At 41.6% G+C, this 19,871-nt stretch overlaps 1 protein-coding gene across 4 annotated transcripts; it reads left to right on the top strand.

Annotated features, from left to right (window-relative positions):
- Window positions 1-604: 604 nt before the first annotated feature.
- On the top strand, window positions 605-13,034 carry TMEM177 (transmembrane protein 177). Of its 4 annotated transcripts, none has more exons than XM_063400834.1 (2): window positions 605-1,541; window positions 11,904-13,034. In XM_063400834.1, the coding sequence occupies exon 2, from the start codon at window positions 11,917-11,919 to the stop codon at window positions 12,865-12,867; it is 951 nt and encodes a 316-aa protein (XP_063256904.1). In that variant the 5' UTR covers window positions 605-1,541; window positions 11,904-11,916; the 3' UTR covers window positions 12,868-13,034. The 4 variants fall into 4 exon arrangements, with proteins under 4 accessions (XP_063256904.1, XP_063256901.1, XP_063256900.1 ...); XM_063400831.1 differs by lacking the exon at window positions 605-1,541 and adding an exon at window positions 8,972-9,052; XM_063400830.1 differs by lacking the exon at window positions 605-1,541 and adding an exon at window positions 9,068-9,588.
- The last annotated feature ends 6,837 nt before the right edge of the window (window positions 13,035-19,871 follow it).

A 19,871-nucleotide genomic window follows, 5' to 3' on the forward strand; every position in this document is an offset into this window, starting at 1 on the left:
ACGCTGGAGAAAGAGGCTCTCTAGGTCACTCCCGAGGTACTTTGGCAGGATAAAGAGTACAACCATGAGTGCTCAAATGCTGTTGTCCATCTGGCACAATTTGGCCAGACAGATTGATTCTTCAATGACCTGAATGCAGCAAACTTCCCCCTAACAAACCCTGATTCTGTTATTTTTTGTCTGGACTTAGAGTTACTTGGGAATGCAGATTGTTAGAGTTTAAACATGTAGTCTCTGAAAAACAGAAACCTGCAGGCAGGTTTTTTTACAGACATTTAAATGGATTAACTCCAATACAGACAAAGTTGGTTACTCTATTTATTTCCCCCTGCCCTGTTTTCATGCATATTATCTTACTTCCTCCAATCACAGTGGCATAGAAATCAAGCATCTCCTCATTAAAATTCAGAGCTAATAATTTTGGCATCCTCTGTGTAATAAGCAGCTTTATTTCAGATTGCACACAGACTACATTTTGTACCATAGACAGCTTTACAGAATAAAGCAAGATATATAGTGGCCAAACAAAAGATGAAAGGAGCAGGTTGAACCTTTCAGGCACACGGCGTTTTGGCTAGAAGGTCTGCCAGGACTACATTGTCCTTGTGGTCATTAACAGAAGAGGGTTTTCAGGTTTAGAGTTTTTATTAGACTTTCCCAATACTAACAACAGGATACACACAATTGAGATCTTGATTTTTGTGTAAAATGGCTAACTAGCATTGTTCACCTCTTTAGAATTGGTCCTTAATGTTTATAAATTTGCAGGTTAGAAAGGAAACAAGACTCAGGTGGCCTGGATCATGAGATGAATCAATTAACATGGGGTACATTTAAGAGGGAGAGAGAAGTTGCTGGTGAATTAAGTCTGTTTTGGAAGAAAGGGTGTTTTTGTTAGTTTCTTATAATGGTGGAGTTTGGTGTTGGTTTTTTGTTTGTTTGTTTTTTTCCTATGTTCCTAGTTGTTGTGCAAATGAAGCTTTTCACACAGCTCCTGACTTGCTGCATTACTGAGGATAGACTTGGAGGACAAACGGGTTTGTTAATTTTTTTTCATTTTTTAATTTTTTTTTTGTCTATGCTTTCTGTCTGTGTGTGCGTTTCCATGTAAAATGTTCATTCCAGTTCTTCCTTTGTATGGAGCAAAAACAAGTACTTGAATGGTCTCCAGGAATACTCAGGAACAGTCTCCCCATCCTTCTGTGGATAGAATGTTGACATCTGTGTACAGAAAATCATGGTATCAGAGGGATCTGTAAGCTACAGTCAGCTCCTGCTGGTTACAGTGCAGTTTTGACAGTTCTCCTAAGCTTAAATGTGTTAACTTTGCATGAGGAAATCATGTGACAGAAATAGATACCTTGATTTTTTTTTTCTCTTTTTGAGCTGTGGACACCATGGTTCCTTTCTCACCTAGTTCTTAGATGTTGGCCCTCATCTGTGAAGTTGGTCTCTGAAAACTACTTTGGCTATCTGAGGCACTTGATATGGCTGCTCCCAGCTTTGTGTTTAGCACTAAATTATCTGTGACAAGCTATCCAGTAAGTAATTATCGCAATACATGTTAAGTTTTCCTTTGTTTTTATGGATAATGTGGACTGGTCCTTCAAATGCAGCTTCCAGCTTTTTGATTGACTCTCCAGTTTGCTGGGTCCCATGTGATTCTCCAGATGCAGTTGTGTCACCAGTCACTGTTATCAGCTCCAGATTAGCAGGAAGATTTGTGTTCATCAGAAGTATTCCTGGCATTTACCAACTTGTGTTTCAGAATATGCATTATCGGCTCTCCCTGTGTCTTCCCTTGTGACTTGTGGCATATAAATGTAAACTTTGGTGCTAATAGCCTTTTGCAGGTGTGGTCTAAAAATTACAGGCCTTGCATATTCTTTGTCATAGAGTCTCATACTTGTTTATCTGCACCTAGCATTTTATCCTCACCATAGTCCACCCACTTTCTCAGTTCCTTGTGCATATTTTAACATGGAGAATACTTTCAGCTGGAGAAAAGCAAGAGTTGCTACTTTGGGTTTTATTAACAAGTAGTGAGGAGACTTGGAGAGGGTTTAACACTGCTGATACAAACAACAGACTCTCTGAAACAAAACTGGTTTCTGCAAGCCAATGTACATTCCCTTTCATAGAATGCTGGTTAGGTTGAAGTTTGTCTCTGGGTTTTCATTATTTCTTCTCATGTGGAGTTGTGAGATGTGAAAAAATCCTGAAGGGTTTTTGTTTTATACTATGAACATGCTTTATCAGTTTAAATTACATTGAACCTGTGGTCCTTCACTTTTCAGTACTGAGATCTGGATGATTTTAGTTTTGGGCAACTCTTGGAAGACAACATCATAACTTGTTCTAGTGTGAATGTAAGCAGCAACTACATAAGCTGTGTAGGTCTTCAATGCTTATAAAAAGGTATTCACAACACCTTTCTTTAGAGCTTACCTTCACAGATTGGGATGCTTATGCTGCACGCCAACTATAGAAAACTGTATGTAGCCCCAACTTAATCAGGCATCACCAGCAATATATAATTGGAGTGGCAGTAGACGTATAAATGAACTTGATGTTATGGTATCCAGATTTCACTTCAGCAACTATCCTGAAAAAGCTATTGACCCAGAAAGCTAGTATTTGATTAGAGAGATAAACAAGAGATTGTTTACATAAACCACATAAACAAACCTATCTCTTTCAAACTAAATTTACTGCTTAAACAGGAATGAGTCTCTCCAGGTGATACTGCTTTCCTTAGACTTTTTAGCTGAGAGGGTATCTCTTCAAAACGTAGTTAATTTGCAAGCACATATGAGTTGATCCAGTAATACATAAAGCTGCAAGATGTGCAGTCTGAAGAACAGCTCAAAAAGTTTCTTAAAGTACTGGAAGATCCTTAAGTGATTGATGCAATAGAAACGTGGACTGTTCAGTGGCCAAACACGTTTTTCCAAGAAGAGAGTGCAGGATCAGACCCCTTCCCTCCTACACACAGACATACCACAGTGCCAAAGCAGATTTCACCTAGTTTGCATGGCGGTTGGTTTATGGAGAACAGCTTTGGATTACTGTAGCTGCTCTCTGCTTCACACACTCTGTGTAAGACTTGATCAGCTCCCACTCAGAAGCTGTTATCTTTCTCCTGTTACACATGCTGTCCAAGAAAAAAGCTGTGGGTTACAGCTATACGTGATCCCACCCTCTCATGATGACCTTTTTTAAAGTATTTTAAAGTAAGACCTCTGACTGAGAAAAAAAACCTAGATGCCACTTTGAGAGCAGGGAAAGAAACTGTAGCCCAGTATCTTTGAATTAGAAACTCAACAGGTTGGGCCTGAGTCTCCAGCTCCCCAGCAAAGCCCTGGGCAAACTGGCAATCAGTAGGGTGACATAAAGAAGATGCCAGATTTCCAGTGACAAAGAAAATGATTTGTGCATTAGCAGAATGTGTCTTTTGTTACTATTATCAGCATGAGTCTCCTTTTTGTAGACAGTGAAGATGTAGATCTGTGCTTTGGTAGTAACACTGAATAAGGCAAGTCTTAAACAGATTGAATTAATAGGAATCCAATGTTCCAAATAGATCTCACTTTAACATTCATCTTGCACTTTCTCATAATTTAATTCTGTTATTTCTAGTGATAGCTCTTCTCTCCTAGAACTGGGCTGTCTTTTCAACTGACTTGAGGCAGAGTGGAATCTCTGCTCTGTTGCTACAGTAGAATGTACTGTTTTTTAGAATAGCCAGTATTCTGTTTGTAGCTTCCACAGCTTTTAATAAGATAGGAAAAATTACCCTTATCCACAGTGATAAGGACCTCCTCGGAAGGTCACAGCATTTGTGAAGTACTCCCACCATGGCGCAGTGCTCAATGACTACCTAGGCTGATTGACTCAGTGAAACAGCCCCAATTTCTACTTGCTTTCAAATATCATTACCTTTGCAGCAATTTTAGATAATCCCAAGGTTAGCCAGTATGATTCAATCTGTTAAATATTATAGCATTGCCTCTAAGAACTGGCATACTCCTCTTCCCAAGACACACTTCTTCCAATTCTGAAGGGAAATGGTGCTAATTAGCTGTATTATGAAGATATGACATCTTAATTCACTACAGTACCTTCCTTTTAGGAGAGCTAGCTAATTGCAGGACCATAGCTCTTAGAAATGAAGGCTGTATTAGTTACAGTGAACAATCGTCCTGGTCAACAGCTTGGCTCATGTGCACTGCCAAGAAATTCCAGACAATGGACTTATGTTCGTAAGTTTTCTTTTGATTTCACCAAATGACATCACAATGGTGTCTGTGATACAACTAATGCCATGTGGTATAGGGTCTGTCTGCACAATGTGGATACACCTGAAGCAGTTTTAAATAGCAGCAGATTACTTGCAGAACCACAGACTTCAGCATGAATTGATTTGACCAGAATCTGCAAGTGGCTTTCCTTCTCAGCTCCCTGCTGCAGGTATCCAGATTTTCCACTAGCACCCATGTACACCTGGATATCACAGAATCAAGGTTGGAACAGAACTTCAAGATCAACTAATCCAAGCACCAATGTAGCACCCCCATAGTCATCCCTAAACAAAGTGGATGTGTGTCTGTCAGCCTCAGCAGAGACTGCAAAGCACATTCAGATCAAGGATTTTCTGATGATTATACTCAAAGGAGTCCTGCTTGAGGGAAGGATTTTCTCTTTTACTTCACAGGGTGCTCATTCTTTATCAGCTTCTGGTACATCCAGATAGGGGTGAGGAAGCTTGTACAATTAGCCCCCAGATCTGAAAATGCAGTAGCAAAGAGATAAAAACCTGTGTATTTTCCCCTTTCCCTGTCTGCTGTCATGGAAAGGCTGTCAGAGGTTTAGGCAGATCTGGATCAGCAGATCAATACTTCAAAGACTCTAGAAAGAAAAGTCAGTCCCAGAGTTGTGTAGCCATCCAAATGACTTGCAGCCTCTTTATGGCTTCTAAACCACTAGTTTTTCATCTCTGATCCATTCCAAGCTGTGATAAATTAGGAAGAAAATATCTTCCCAGCTCCTCTAAATACTCTCTGCTTTACTCTGATCAATATACCTGCCAATACCAACAACAAAATTAGTCATCTTTTTATTCCTTCTTGGATACTGAGGGTTGAAGGTTTGATTTGAGACCAGAAATAGAATTCCCTCTTCTCTTCCCATGGCTGTGTTTCTGAATGTTCATCCTTTTTTATGCTTGTCTACATCACCCATCTTGAGAAGAAACACAAGGCATCTATCTTTAATAACATGCACACACCCCAGGAATAAGAAAAATAGTTGTAAATAGTTCATCTTTTTCAACAGAAGAGGTTTTTAACAAGGAGATGGGAACTCTTTTTTTTCTTTCCTATTACTTCTTACACATGGCTTTGATTATCAGCATAAGAATGTCATTTCAGCCAAATCTTGTCTGTAAGCCCAATCCAGAAATGAAAATGTGATTTCTAGCCTGTACTAACTGAGCCAATAGCAAAATCCTGGCATACATGCAAAATTTCCAGTTGTATTCCCCATCAGCTGGGGAGTATGAATGTTCCATAGGTGGAACACATGGAACTGTAAGAGGCTCAATGGGAATAGGACAGGCAAGGACATATTATCAATATTGGCTCCTATCTTCCCTTTCCAACAACAGATCTGAGGAGCTGCACCTTCATGCTTTTCCTCAATGCTATGTACACTTCAATCCCACTGTCACTGTGCTATTTGCTGCAATTTGGAGATGGGCAACTTGCTCAGAATGACAGGCTGAAAAGCCCATCTTGCCACAAGCTCTTCTTTCCCTTCAGTGCAGTAAGATGATTATTTAAGTATGAACAGGCTCAACCTTTTGGCACCTGCCAAGAACATTAAAGGTCACGTAACACAGCAATTTTCAATGTATTTTCTGCTGAGTTGGAAGTAGTTCCAGCACAGGGCATTGTAAGTCACCTTAATACAGGTACTTTCTAGGCATATGTTTTGCTTCAGAGCACTGCACTGCTTCTGCATGCTCATTGCTGAAGCACTACACTCAGCAGAATTGAAAAGTGGGCCAGGGAGCTGCACCTAACAGCAGGCTCATAAGTCATGCCCTTTCTTCACAGTAAGATCTTCCCCAGAGCAGCTAACAAATCTCACTCCAGGATCTTTTTGCCCTCTAACATTTCCTCTGTTCTTCGTCAGACTTCTCTGTCCTCATGTCTTGTAAAATCCCCTAATGTCCACACTCCAGTTTCCCGGTTTTCATGATTGCACCCACAAGTAACTGGGGGATATTTGCGTCCTGCAGACTTTAAAATTTCTCTCCTTCTGCTATCAGTGCAACTCTACAAACATACACAATGCATTTTCCTAATCCCAGACTTCTGAAATGTCTTTTTCATCTGACACCTGGGACATGCAAAGTTGCATAAATTTGTGCCAAAATCATAAGGTTCTTACTAACCTCCCTCCTTTAAAGTGCCTATCTAGAGGATGGATTATGGAAAAATTTGCATAAAAGGGCAGATAAATCAGATAAATAGACTCCATAGAGGAAGAAGATCTCGAGGAGAGACATGTCTGTATCTTAGGCTGGTGGACACCCACTGGCTGACCACATTCACATTTCCACTTTGGAAATCACACAAGCAAAATAGACTGCAAGAACACACAAATCGCTAAGCAAATGGAATGATTTTCAGTTCTATATTTAAATGTCATCCTTTTTCTTTGTATGAACAAGGCTTCATACATACAGATTCAAGTGAGAGAGGCAGCTGGTGGTACCTCCGTCTTATGATAAAATATGTGAGAGAACGGGAACATATTCCTGAACGAGTAAGGCAGAGCGAGTCCTACAGCACCACCTAGCAGGCTAATTTAGAATGGTCCATATCCCTGATCCCTGACTACCACGATGTGTATGTGCATCAAAAACAGGGGGCACGTCGCTCTTGTTTCTGCTTCTTGAAACCAGAACCGTGCCAACGTGGTGATTAGTAAAGCTGGGGTGTCTGGTTTTCCCAATCGTATTTATTATAAATCTCTTAAGAGAAACCATAGTAAAAATGCAATGCTGGATTTTTGAGGTTTAGTGTAAGAAATCCTTGTTTTCTAGGTCTCTCCAGCTGGTGCAGAAGCACCTCTCAAAATCAGATTTCACAAACCCACCCAACTCTCTCTCCACATTCACCAGTAGGATAAGTAAGTCTTAGTGTGATGAGGGATTTTAAAAGCCTGAGAGTCTCTGTGTGTTTCAGTTAGGGGGAGTCTGTTGTTCATCATCACCTACATACACTTTTTCTTTGTACATCTGCATGAAGTATGAATACCAATGCTACCTTACAAACCATAAGTTTTGGCAGATGACAAAGCTCCGTGATGAGGCTGCAGACCAAAGATATAAAGAGGGAGGTGAAGTTCTTTTTTTTTTTTTTTTTTTTTCCTCCTCCTCCTGGCTGCCTCATACCTTGTTAAAGCTTTGGCACTTCTCAGTTTTCAATGCTCCCACTCTGCTTGATGACCTAGCAGAAAACCATGCCTTTTTCTCTGTTACTATGTTTTCTGCTAATAGTGAAATAAACGTGGTGCATAAGAGGGTCTGATGGATGACAGAGCTGGCAAAAAGTGGCTCAGAGGGGGACAGGTGAAAAAGGTGGGATCTTTCCTCTGACTTCTCCCTTTGGGTGGCAGCAAACTATTCATCTGCCTTGCCACACTGCATAAAACCATAACCTAAGGGTAGAACTGTGCCCTGTCATGAAGGAGTGTGTTTTCTTAGCAATTTGCAACCTGTTTATTAGAAGTTAAAACCAGGGTTGTCATTACCAGCTTCTGCTCACAACAGGCTATACCTAGCCAGGCCTGTTTAGCACTAGCATTTCTAAAAATCAGATCATCTAGTAGGAAAAACATAGGATAAATATCTTCATTAGGAGACTTCCATGAATGTCCCAAAACCCCATGAATTTGAATGAGAACTCCTAAGTATTCAGTTTATGATCTTAATCCTTTCATGTGAACTCCAATGTCATGCTAAAATGTCTGGGAACTGAACCTTTACGGGTAAGAAATGCTTCAGTCAGGGGCTGCTACAAAGAAAGCAAGATCTGTGAAAATTAATCATAAGCAGAGAGTAAGAACAGCTTGCTTTTATTTCTATTCTGTTGCCTTTCAACCCACTACCTGGCTTAATTTCCATTTGGATAGTGAAAAATTATTACCTTATGAGTGCCTGGTGTGAAGGAACACTTAACCATCATCCAGCACCAGCGCAAACTTCCTATGACTGAAGCAAACCCAATATTTTACTATCCCCTACCCAAATAAAACCCTAACCTGGCCAGAAGCTGTTCTGTACTCTTGCCTTGCAAGGATTGCACATGCCAGGGGCAAGGCTGGATTTCTCAGAGCTCTGCCCTCGGCTGCCGGCGCTTCCAAAGGCACCCGCACCTCTGCATCCCCCATCCCTCCAGGGCTCTCTGAGGGCCCAGGCTGTGGAACAAATCCACACGGGCTTATGGAGAAACCACACCGGCCAGCTGCTTTCAGCAGAGAGTCACTGTAAAGCAAACAAAAAATTCCCTGCATGTGTTATTTCCGCATTAGGAATGACAGAGAAAAATCCTACAGGACTGATGCCAACTCTGCCACTTTCTGCCTTCCCGGCAAGCACTCCTGCCCTGCAATGGAGAGGGCGGTATTAATAATACAGATGTAAAGCATTTTGCGGGAAGAACACTGGGAGTTACAGCACAGAACAGGAGCGCACAGAATTAATTTATGCCGCGGGCAGAGAGTGGCAGTCCCCCCTCATCCTGCGGCTGTCCTTTGAGGGGTGGGGTGCGTGTCTCTTGCTCTTGGCCCGCACGGGCAGCGCCTCGGAGCCTGCCCCGCTCCCCGTGCCCGGGGTCGGGGTCGGGCGGTGCCAGCCCAGCCCCCCTGGGCCGCTCTGAGGGGAGCCCCCCCCCCCCCCCGGGCCGCTGTGAGGGAGCCCCGCCCGCCATGGCGCCTCCGCCCGCCCCTTCCGCCCGCAGCCCCGCCTCGGCCCGGGACAGCGGTAGGTGCTGGGCGGGGGGGCTAGGTGGTTCCCGCGGGGACCCGGGGTTATGGATTCGTGCCACCCTCCTCGTCTGTATTTTTAATTTCCGTGACAGCCCGAGCCCTGGAGGCGAGTGCGGCCCGTTTCTGATTGATCGTGCTTTAAGCTGGGCTTTCCCCTCGACTACGCGCGATTTTAAAGCAATAAATTCAATAACACACGTGTCTTATGGGCAGACCTGCGTAGATATCCCCCATCTAACTTCAGCTGTTTCTGTTCTCTGAGTTAAGTGAGAATTAAGTGCCTACGACACCACAGAGGCAGAAAGTACTTCAGCGTTTGGGGGAGGCCGCCGCGTAAGCCGGTGGCTTTATGGTTACTAAACGATTAAATTTGCAGGATATGGGCCACATAAATTGCCTTGCAGTTTCCGGTTGCCTTTCTCATACATAAATTGCACAAAGTTCATGAATACAAATGAAGATGCCACACACGGTTAGGGTTGCAGTGAGATATCTGCAGTGGCTGAGCATCTGCGCTGACTCTTGCAGAAGGTTTGCTAAAGCATAAATGCTGAAAATGTATTGTGGGCAGTTTTATTTTCCTGAGTATTTAATATGAGGAGACAAATACTCGGTGCCATTTCCTGCTTACTTTTGTGTTTGACCTGCAAGATCACATTTGATCATGCAAGAAAGGAGAGCAGAGTTTTCAATGTGGTCTGTCCTTTCCCACACGGGTGTGGATGTAAGCTGAAGAGGGATTTTTTCCTTGCAGCATTTCTAATCTTAAAAGGCTGTTAGCCAGCTCCAGTGAGATGGCATTCTCTGACAGAAGCCTGTAAAGTCTCTGCTTCAGCTTCACCTGAGGATCAAGTGACAGGGTCCCTACAATCATCCCCTTAGAAGTGCGTCCCCCTGCACTGTAAATGACGTGACCTTTTCAATCAGATCTAGACTACCAGATTTGCAGAGAGGTCATAAACTTCAAAATGGTCATTTGAGTTTTAAGTATTACCATTTTCTGGTTTTTAGTTCTATTATCAAGGAGGTTTTCTCTTGAAATTTGGTTTCATCCAAGCTCTTGGCTCTTTATCAGGTTTTGCTTAAATAATATTGTTAAAATCCTTACCACGTCTGTCTTCAGCAGAACGTAAGAATACCATTAGTTATTACACTAAGAAATACATATTAAATTACTGTATGATTACATACATCATTGTTTTTATTAAGCACTCAGTGTGTGTTCAGTGCAGCATAAATATTAAACAAGATTATTCTTCCCCTGGTGAATTTACAGTCTGAAAGATCTTCATAGGAAGGAGTAGTGATAACATATCATTAAAACATCACCTTTAAATTAATCTCTTTTTGTTTCCCTGTGGTTAGCACTTATTTGCTATTGCTCATGACTAGTGTATCATGGCATGTCCTGTAGTGCTGTTTGATGGTGTTACAGACCCCAGTTGTCCTCTCCAGCCCTCTGTGAGTTCTTGTTCAGCACATGTGGAAATGGAGCATATGTCCCTGCTTCAGCTGCTGCCATACAAAGCCCAGCAGCATAGCTGAGACCCACCTTTCATGGTACTCCACACTAAGACTTTGGTTGTTGTATCAAGGCACAATTTCCTTCTGCCACCTCAGCTTCCTGTGAGGACAGCTGGAATCACTCATGTCTTTAACAGCTGCAGCAAGACTCTATGAAGCTCGTGTGTTAAAGCCCTGAGAGAAGAGACTGCAAATGGAAAGAGTGGCATCCAGTTTTCTCTGATTTCTGTTAGATTTAGGTCCCTAATTCACTTTTTTACCTTCATAGTGGCATCATTCTAGGTGGGAATTCTGTAGGCAATAGATTTTTTTTTTTAAGAAATGATTGGGGCTTTCCTGGGCAGAGCACATAATATGGCTTGGATTGTAAAAAGAACTGATGCTTCCCAAGGGAAGCATGGCTCTTGAACTGAACAAGTTGGCAGGTTTGAAAGTTTTTAAGTTTATTTGCTTATTTAAAAAGTCATAACATAGTTGTAGGCCCTGAAACAATTTATGTCCCAGTTTCTGCTCTAGATTGAACATATTATTTGTCAGAGAAATTATTTCAGAGACAAATTTTTAAAAGCAGCTGTTGAAAGCATGCTGCTTTCTGAAAATAGCTATTTGCTGAGTAAGCTAGAACCATTGCCTGGAAGCTGAAATCTGAAAGAAAAGAAAAAAAAAAACTGTGGGAAAAACACATACTGGTTCTTTTTGGTGGTTGGTTGTTTTTTTTAATCATGAGCTTGACTGTCCATCAGAACAAACTCCTAAAGGAAGATTCTGTCTCTTGAAATTTTTTCAAATCAAAATGTGATCCCGTTTTGAAAGTTGTAGTCAAACTCAGCTTATTGAATTTGGTATTCAGGTTACTGATTAAAATTTGTACAGCTGTACTGTAGAGGAGGTTGGCACAGACTGATGTAATTATTGGCTTTTTCTGACCTCAGTACCTGTAGACTGTGTGGTGGAAGGCAAGAGTGGTAGCAAGGACTGGACAAGTATGTTGGGTAAATACAGGTTGTGTATTGATTGCTGGGGGAGGAGGAAGTGTGGTGGCTTTAGTATTGTCTTTATTGTGGTAAATTGATTTACTTGAGGAAGGGAGAAGTTAATTCTTTACATCAATCATGCTGTGTTGCAAGGCCCAAAAATTATTGCATATCTCTTCCTCTGTAAAGATGTTTTGTGTTTTGTTAATGTAAAAAAATGTTTCTTTGGTTATTATGCTCTGCTTCTTCTCCTGTTTTTTGCTTTAGTAGTTTGTGGTTTCTTTAGTGCTAGGGAGATGACACACCTATCTGTGCACACTTTAATTCCTGGTTTTGTGTTACAAACAGGTTAGATTTGGCTATGGCAGTGCGGTTCCTGCGGAAGGCATCTGTGTGGTTAAAGAAGCACAAGATCACGGTGGTGGCTGTTTCTTGCATGGGACTGCTTGGCACTAACCTTTCCTATCATGTGTTTCCTGAGCAGACATTCAAACTGTTGCACGAGTGCTGGTCACAGGGGCAGCCAGCTGAGCTTTCGGAGTCGCTCTGTGGTGTGTTTCAGGATGTCCTTCGAGATATTGGTGTCAAGTCCACTGACTCCTACAGAGCCTTTGCAGCCTCTGGCTTCCACCCTGTGAGCGCTGGAATTCCCTGGCTGCCCTCAGGCTGTTTGGTGGGCATCCCACCTAACTTTGATAGCACAGCTCAGGATAAAAAAGGAATAGTCAACCATGTTGTTGTAATAAACGGCAAGCAAGTAGACTGGGAGAGCAGTGAAGGCACGGCTTTGAAGGAGGCTCTCACATTTTCCCCTGAAGCTCAGAGGTTTGCCATTGCCAGGGAGGTGGTGTACTTGCAGAGCGGCAGCGCTTTGGCGAGCGCCGCTGTGGCTCCGGCCTGCCTGGCTGGGACGTTTGTGAGTGGGAGCGCGCTGCAGCTGCTGCTGGGGCTGTCCAGGGGCCCTGTGATCCTCCGCGGCCTCTGTAACCTCGTCACCGCCATGGGAGGGCTGCTCTGCTTCTGCGTCTCTTCCGACGCCGTCACCCACCACCTGGACTGCAGGGCCGACAGGAGGGCGGCCAGGCTCTCCCAGGACTACGCCAGAGGGGGCCTAGAATTTTATGATAAAATCTTGTCCCGCAACAGGATTTTTCGTGGTCTGATGGGCAAAGAAGGGATGAAAATCTATGCCCCGAGTGGTAACCTTTTCCCAAGGCACTGGTTCAGAATAAAGTATACCCCATACACTTACCGGAGAAGTTTGATTGTTAATATTTTAACAGAGCTCCAGGCATCAGATGGGAGTGCTTGAATTTTAAACTTGTGAATTATGTATTTTGGAACACCGCTGTGCTGCTTTTTTTTTTTTTTTTTTACCTTCTGTATTTTCATTAGAATTTTGGGTTTTATTTTTGCATATAGTTTGGGAAGAGTTATTGCACGTTTCTTGAATAAAGAATTCTGTCTTAAAATATTAAAGATTTGCTTCCAAAGTGCTCAGTTCTGTGTGCATCTCAAGTCACAAAACTGCTGAGAAGGGAAACTTTTCAGACACTGATCTCAAAGTTCTGCTGTGCTGCTTGCCTTCCTGCCAGTCTGGCAAACTGGGAGGGGCAGATCCAGCAGAGAGTTTTGGGATCATTATAATTTAAACTGGGCTGTTTGCTGTTTCTATGGAACAACACAAAGATATTTTTAAAAATGGGCAGTCTGTACTGTGTGGTTGCATAAATATCAAGACACAGAATGTTTCTATTCTGTGTAACTTCTTGTGCTGTGTATATTCTTATGCTGCAATTACCATTTTTCCGTAGGAGACATTAATTATCCTGCAATTCGTACCAGTACAGACAGATTAGTACCAGTATGTGCATCGTTTGCTTAAATCTAGTTCTGTTCTCTCCAGGACATGGTGACTGCAGCATCACAATGAATGATTTCCAAGAGTGGTGGTATGTAACAGAACTGTCTTGGATTGGTTATTTTCTCACAAGTGGGATAAGCATGTTCAGAAAAGGCTTTTCTGCTTGTTTTGGTATAGTTTTTTGTTTTATTTAAAAATATGTGTAGATGTATGTCACCTCTTAAGTCGGTGAAGGCAAGTGATGAGACATAAGTCTGGCATTTGGTGCAGAAACTGGTGAGGTCTTTGTTGAAGAGTTGCCAAAGGAAATTATTTTCCTATATCCAACTGGCTTAAGAAGATTTTGTCTGGCAGGCCAAGCTTTGCCCAGGATTACTAATCTTCCGGAGAGGTCTTTAGTGCATGGGCAGTAAACTTTCCACTATAGCCTCACCTGGATTTTCAAGGTGATAGTTCTCAAACTTTGTGGTTCCCTCTTTTCTGTGTTTCTATTGCTGTTCCAGTAGCTCTCCCTGGTGACATCAGAGTAGTTCTCCTCACCCCTGTCAACATTCTTACCAGCAACTTGTATTATTTTGTGTCTTCTCAGTCAGAGATGTGCTGAGCGTCCTCTCTGCCTTTTTGTCCTTTCTTTATCTGCTACAATAAGAACTGTCATGTCTGTGTTTGCTGAAAGCAAAACTGAGTTGTTTTCCTTTTGAATCACACAGTGATGTAAAATTGATATTCTGGCTGCTGAAGCCTGCTGTTGCTTTCCATTGCTGAAGCCATATGTGTGAGATGTTTGAGTTTCTGCTGAAGTGATCTGTGCTATGTGTTTCTGAAACATCACCTATTGCTTGTGCCTGTCCTCGTCTCGTCAAGTCATGAGATACCTCTGTGGTGCTTTTCTGACTGTAAGGCATAAAGCTATTGGGTTTGTGTCCTTTGTGAAAGAGTTGGATAAAAAGTTCTGGTCTGTGGACTAAAAAGAGACTTCACCTTTAGACAGGAGTCTTTAGAAGCTTTGGGTTAATTTATTTTTTACTGGTCTTCTAGGTAAAATCCAATATAAGACATTACAGATGTTGGTAGAGTGACGTAGTGACTCCAGACTGGAATATAATTCCTGGTTTATATAGCCTGTGAGTTCAGTTCATCTTCCTTTTACTTCTTCACACAAGTCTAAACTCCATGAAATATTCTCAGAGAGAACTTGGCCCACTTGGTTTATGTGATTGAAGGAGCTGCTGCTACATAGAGTGCAGAGAGGAAATCGAAGCCTTCTTGGAGATTTACAACAAGTAGCAGTTTAAACAAAATGAAATTAAAGTAACTACTTTTACCACTTCTTACTGTTGCTTTTCATCAAGATGCCTGCAGCTAGTGTGGTTATTTGACATTGTCAGGTTGTAAAGCCCCAGTGATGCTAATGGGTTTTGCAGTTGTGCACTTCACTTGACTCTTACAGCAGGATTCTCCAAGAAGCTCCACGTATCTATAAATGCTGTGTCCCATTTACCTTTCTTTGAACTTGCTGTGGCACGCTGGTGTTGGTAAGGAAGGGCTGGCTGGCATCAAGACACACATGCCCCTTCTTTCCAAAGACAGATTGTTGCCAAGGGCTTACACACCTCCATCTCTGTATAGCTGAGCACACTGTCATACTGTCAATATAGGGAAAACAGGAATAGCACAACTGCTAAGTAAGATTTCCCTGAACTTTGGGAATGTGCAGGTTATTCTGGAAAAGACTTCTGTGTGTGTGTGTGTTGCCAGGTAATTGTTGTTTGCAAGATCACCCTTGCTATTTGTCAAGTAAGAATAGCAACAACTCAAATACATGGCCATGACAGTACTCATGAAAAGTCTTTTATTATACTGAAGATGTTCTTCTGTAGGTAGAACTATCACTGAAATTAAACATGAACTCCACATACTGGTGATAAAAATGGTCTGGTTTTGGCACCAGAGTAAGCACCCCAGAATTAAAGGAGGAAATGTTCCATACTAAGAATGGTCTGATTGTGGAAAAACAAGTTCATTCAGTGGTGCAGAAAAGGCCAAACAAATTGGTTTGTAAATCATGTCAGTGAACAGCCTCCCCCAACTCTGAAGCTGGAAATCTGAGAAATTTGAAGAACTTGCTTTAGTATTAACGAGCTTGTCTTTTGCTGCTCAGGCAAGGCAGGCTTCACACAAATTTTTGTGTAGAAAAGCAACAAAAAATGTTAAGCTAAAAGGAATTGCTGGGAGATGTGGATGAAAGAAGTCTAAGTCTAGAAACTAAAAGCAGAGGTGTCAGTAGAATGATGAGCTCTCATAAAAATGGATACTATCTACAGATATGAAGCTCTCTGTCAGGTAAAGTGATTAAGGGATGAAGAAGTATGAGTAGCAAATTATCAGAATGAGTTGCTAGTTTAAATTTAGCTAAAATTTAGTTTAAAGAGGGATTTGCTTGACTGGTATATTTGTGTTATTATCCTGAATGTTCTAGGTAGCTGAAAAGAAAATTATCCTTCTAACTTCTTTTTTATATAAATGTAATTTTTACTGCCACATTAAGCTTTAGTGGGTGATGCTGCAAGAGATGAGGGTCACCAAGGTGCTTTGCTCAGAATTCCCACTGAAGTGCAAGAAATGTACTCCAGGGCCTGACTCACAGATTTCTTTATCCTAAAAATTGCAGTTTCTCGTTGTGGAGATACCTTCAACTTGTTTAATGGTCAAAACCATGAAGTTGTCAGAAAAGAGCAAGATTGAGAGCTAGACAGTTTTCTTGAAGATAAGCTGTGGAAGTCATCTGATTACAGCAATTCCTGAATTAGCTGCTATGGGTATCTGGCTTCTCTAGCACTTTACAGGAAGCAGGAGCTTCAGAGAGAGGGAAATCTCCACCCAGGTGGCATGTGAGTAAAGTATGTGGACTTGCCCAGATGGGTTCAGTTGAAGTGTAGTGGTCCTTTAGAAAACAGCCTTTTTTATTACAGTAGAGCCCCCCTTTTCATATTACAGTGGTTTCCAGAATTTGGCAGATAAGGTGGTGAGAGAGCTGACTGCAGAGCTGTGGAGCTCTTGCCCTGCAAGAGGTAATGCTGGGAAGAGCCTGCTGCTGTCGCTTTGCCCTTGGCTGTAGCAGTTGTGAAACAACCACAGGGACAAAGTGTGGCTTGCATGGGTGGGGTGTGAATTTGAAATGTATGAATCAAATCACCATGACTGAAACACAGGTGGCTTTCACCAGAGGAACAAATGCAGAGGATCCATCAAGGAGTTAGTGCTGCTGTGTGCAGTATGGCGGCTGCATCCTGCAACTGTTATCTGCTCCTGTTCAGTAAAAGCTCCATGTAGCAGGTGTGATTACATTAATAAAGAAATAAGTAAGTTGCAGACAATCTGCTATCCATGCATCCAGTCCCTCCTTGATTTCACTCATCTCAGCTGGAAATGTATATTATTGAAAGGCAGAATGCCTTTCAAGCAGAAGAATGCTAATGTGGGAAAACATACTTAAGATCTTGGAATAAGGAAGGCACCTTCAGGAAGAGAGAAATTTAGCTGCTGTCAAAACCAGACTTAAGAACAGAAAAACAACATCATTATTCTCCAGGAATTGGTATGTTAGACAAATTAAATTGAAGGCACTGAAAAATGGCTTACGGATATTTTGCTGGGCATCTTTTTCACTGAGAATATATTGATTTGTTAAGCTGAAGTGAGTATTTCAGGCTGCTCAAACTGCCAAATCCATAAAGTGGAGAAAATTACTAAAATTTGGCCAAAAACGAGTCTGTTTTTCCCATCTGAAAAAGCACAAGCCAAACTCTTAAGCTTCACAGCCAGAAGAGAACACTGAAATATCTCTGCAGCTGGGAGTTTTTACTCTCCTCAGTGAGACCAAGCTTGGCAAAATCTGTCCAGGTCTCCAATTTTGAGAGAAAGAGTGCTCTTAAAAACTCAGATATGTGTCCAGAAATGCACTTTGATAAACAGAGCCAACCCAGGTGTATGGTTTTTTGACTCCTACCTTAGTTTTTCCATAGAAAAAACATACTGTCGGAAGAATTTGTGGTGCTCTCTGCTTGTTTTGAAAAAAACAATTGTCTCCCAAATAATGCTTACAGGAGAACTTTCTCCTGTTTAGTTTTTTTTCTTTTTCTCCCATGGTTGAACTTCCATCATCTGGAAAGTTGGTCCAGTCCTGACCTGGATTCTCAGAATCACTTTCTAGTTCAGGCTGCAGGAGCATTACCTTGTTAACGTGGTCAAGGTGTTAACAGCTTCTTTCAATATAAATGAGTAACAGGTGAAGCTGAAGCTTTTTGTATGGCAAAACTACTGCTGTAGAAGTTTTGCAAAACAGCAGATCTCATTAGTTAGGGTGACTAAGAGTATTTAGAAAACATAAGACATGAGCCTGATCCCCGGTTCACAGTTCCAGCAGTCCTTGTGGAGTGAACATGAAGAAAGGAAATGCAGTATCCCAGCAACTTTTATCCAGTAACTGTTTCGTGGTTTAGTGCAGACCCGCTGACCTCTGGCAGCTTTGTTTCTGTCATATGCTGGAAATTTTCCAGTGGGAATGTTGTTGTTTCTTCATTCTCTGTTTCATTTCCCCTTGCTCTGTTACTCTAATTGCCTCTTCTGCCTGCTGACTCATCTTACAAGCTGCTTTAGCTTGCTCAAGCAAGATTTGTGAACTTTTAAGTGCTCACTTGCTGCTTGCACTTGCACTTTCATTTGCACTCCTACTTTTTCCTACAGTAGTTACCTGCCAAAGACCACAGCAGCTTCAATTTTCCTGTGTTTTACTACATTTAGTCTACATGTTTTTTCAGGGAAAAACGCTTTTGACTACATGAAAATTAGGAATTATGGTTAAAATCTTTCCTATTTTGCCACAAGAAAAGAATTTAATGTTACTTTTGAAGTTTCCATTTAGCATTACTTTTTAAAAGATGTATTTCTTATTTGCTGTCTGTGGCACCCAGTTCACTTATGATCTTAATTTGCCTCTGTCACTTTTAAGGTGCTGCTATTCCCTTTAAGCCCTTAGAAACTTTGTTTCCTGTTCCTGAAAATTGCGGGGTATTTCATATACTTCTGGCTAGGTGAGGTATTGTGAGTTGAGAAATTATAACTAATGTAGTGCTATTAGCTGCTTGTACTGTGTTGACTTAGCTCAGGCCCATCCATGTGCTGGCTTTGAGAATTGTGGGTTCTTACATTGCTTATATTACCGATTACACTGAGCACTTTATAGATGGGTTCTCATCACCTGCCACTGAGCAGCAGCAGAGGGGTGTGTTGGGTTTTGCCTGCTGAAAAGAACACCTACTTTCGACAAAATATTTTGAATGAGTCTTGCAAGGATGAGGGGTTTGGATTGAGGAAGAAAAGTGTAGGCAAAACCAAGGAAAACAATCCCACGTTCCTTACATACTCCAAGTCTTGATGTTGCTACAGAGATGTACTGCACAAGAATTGCAATACCCTCCTGTAACCAACTGCATCTGATGTTGGGTTATCTGCTCAGTGCATGCTCAAGGAGCTCCTTTTCTATCCCAGCTCCGTGTATGCATGCCTGCTCCAGGTGCTCCAGGTAACACAAAGCTTCTGCTTCAGCCCCCTTGCCCAAACCAATCCTCTTGAGCTCCCCTTTGCCCTGGAAGCAATTGCTGCTGTGCCACTGCAGATTTCACTGGAGCAGGCCCCGATTTAAAGGAGCTTGAAAACTCAATGTGATGGGTCCCTCTCCAGCTTGCGCTAAGCAACACGTGGCAGGCAGTTCAACACCACACTGGCTCTACCACGTATGCTGATCCAAAAGGTCCGTGCTACTGCTTATTTCCAGCCAGAGAAAATGGAATTTTGCAGAGTTCCATTACCACAAATATAATTGTCAATATCAATCTGAATTGGCTAAGACTGAAGCCATCATTTGTGATATAAAAATCAGAAGTGGAATTTTAGAAGTGAAAACTAGTAAATTACACCACTGTAGCTATTCAGAGATTTAACTTATGTGGAAGATAAAACTATAATCATCTGCATTACTATTTTAAAGCTACATTGATTCTTAAATTAATTACTATGCAATGAAATACAGATCAATTTCTCAGGGAAGATTGAAAATTAAGATCAAGCCATGCTGTAAGTAACAAGCCTGGTTTTGAAAAAAACCCACTTTTTTCCCCAATTTTTATTCTTCATTTTCTGACTAGACTGGAGGCATCTATATAAATATTTCAGACAACAGAGCACAGTAAGAATTACTCTGTAGAAAGTTTTCCTTGTAAGATCTTCTCTCATTCAGGATGAGTTTCGCTGCCTCAGTGACCGTGTTTTAAAAGCGTGTTATATAATTCTCTGTAGATTCCCACAGACAGATGTATTTATGGTTTTTGGAAACTTCATGTAATTTAGGCATAAAATTTGAAGTGTGTTTTATAGTTCCTCATTAATAATAG

This window comes from Prinia subflava, chromosome 6 (assembly GCF_021018805.1).
Source record: "Prinia subflava isolate CZ2003 ecotype Zambia chromosome 6, Cam_Psub_1.2, whole genome shotgun sequence".
Classification (NCBI taxonomy): domain Eukaryota; kingdom Metazoa; phylum Chordata; class Aves; order Passeriformes; family Cisticolidae; genus Prinia; species Prinia subflava.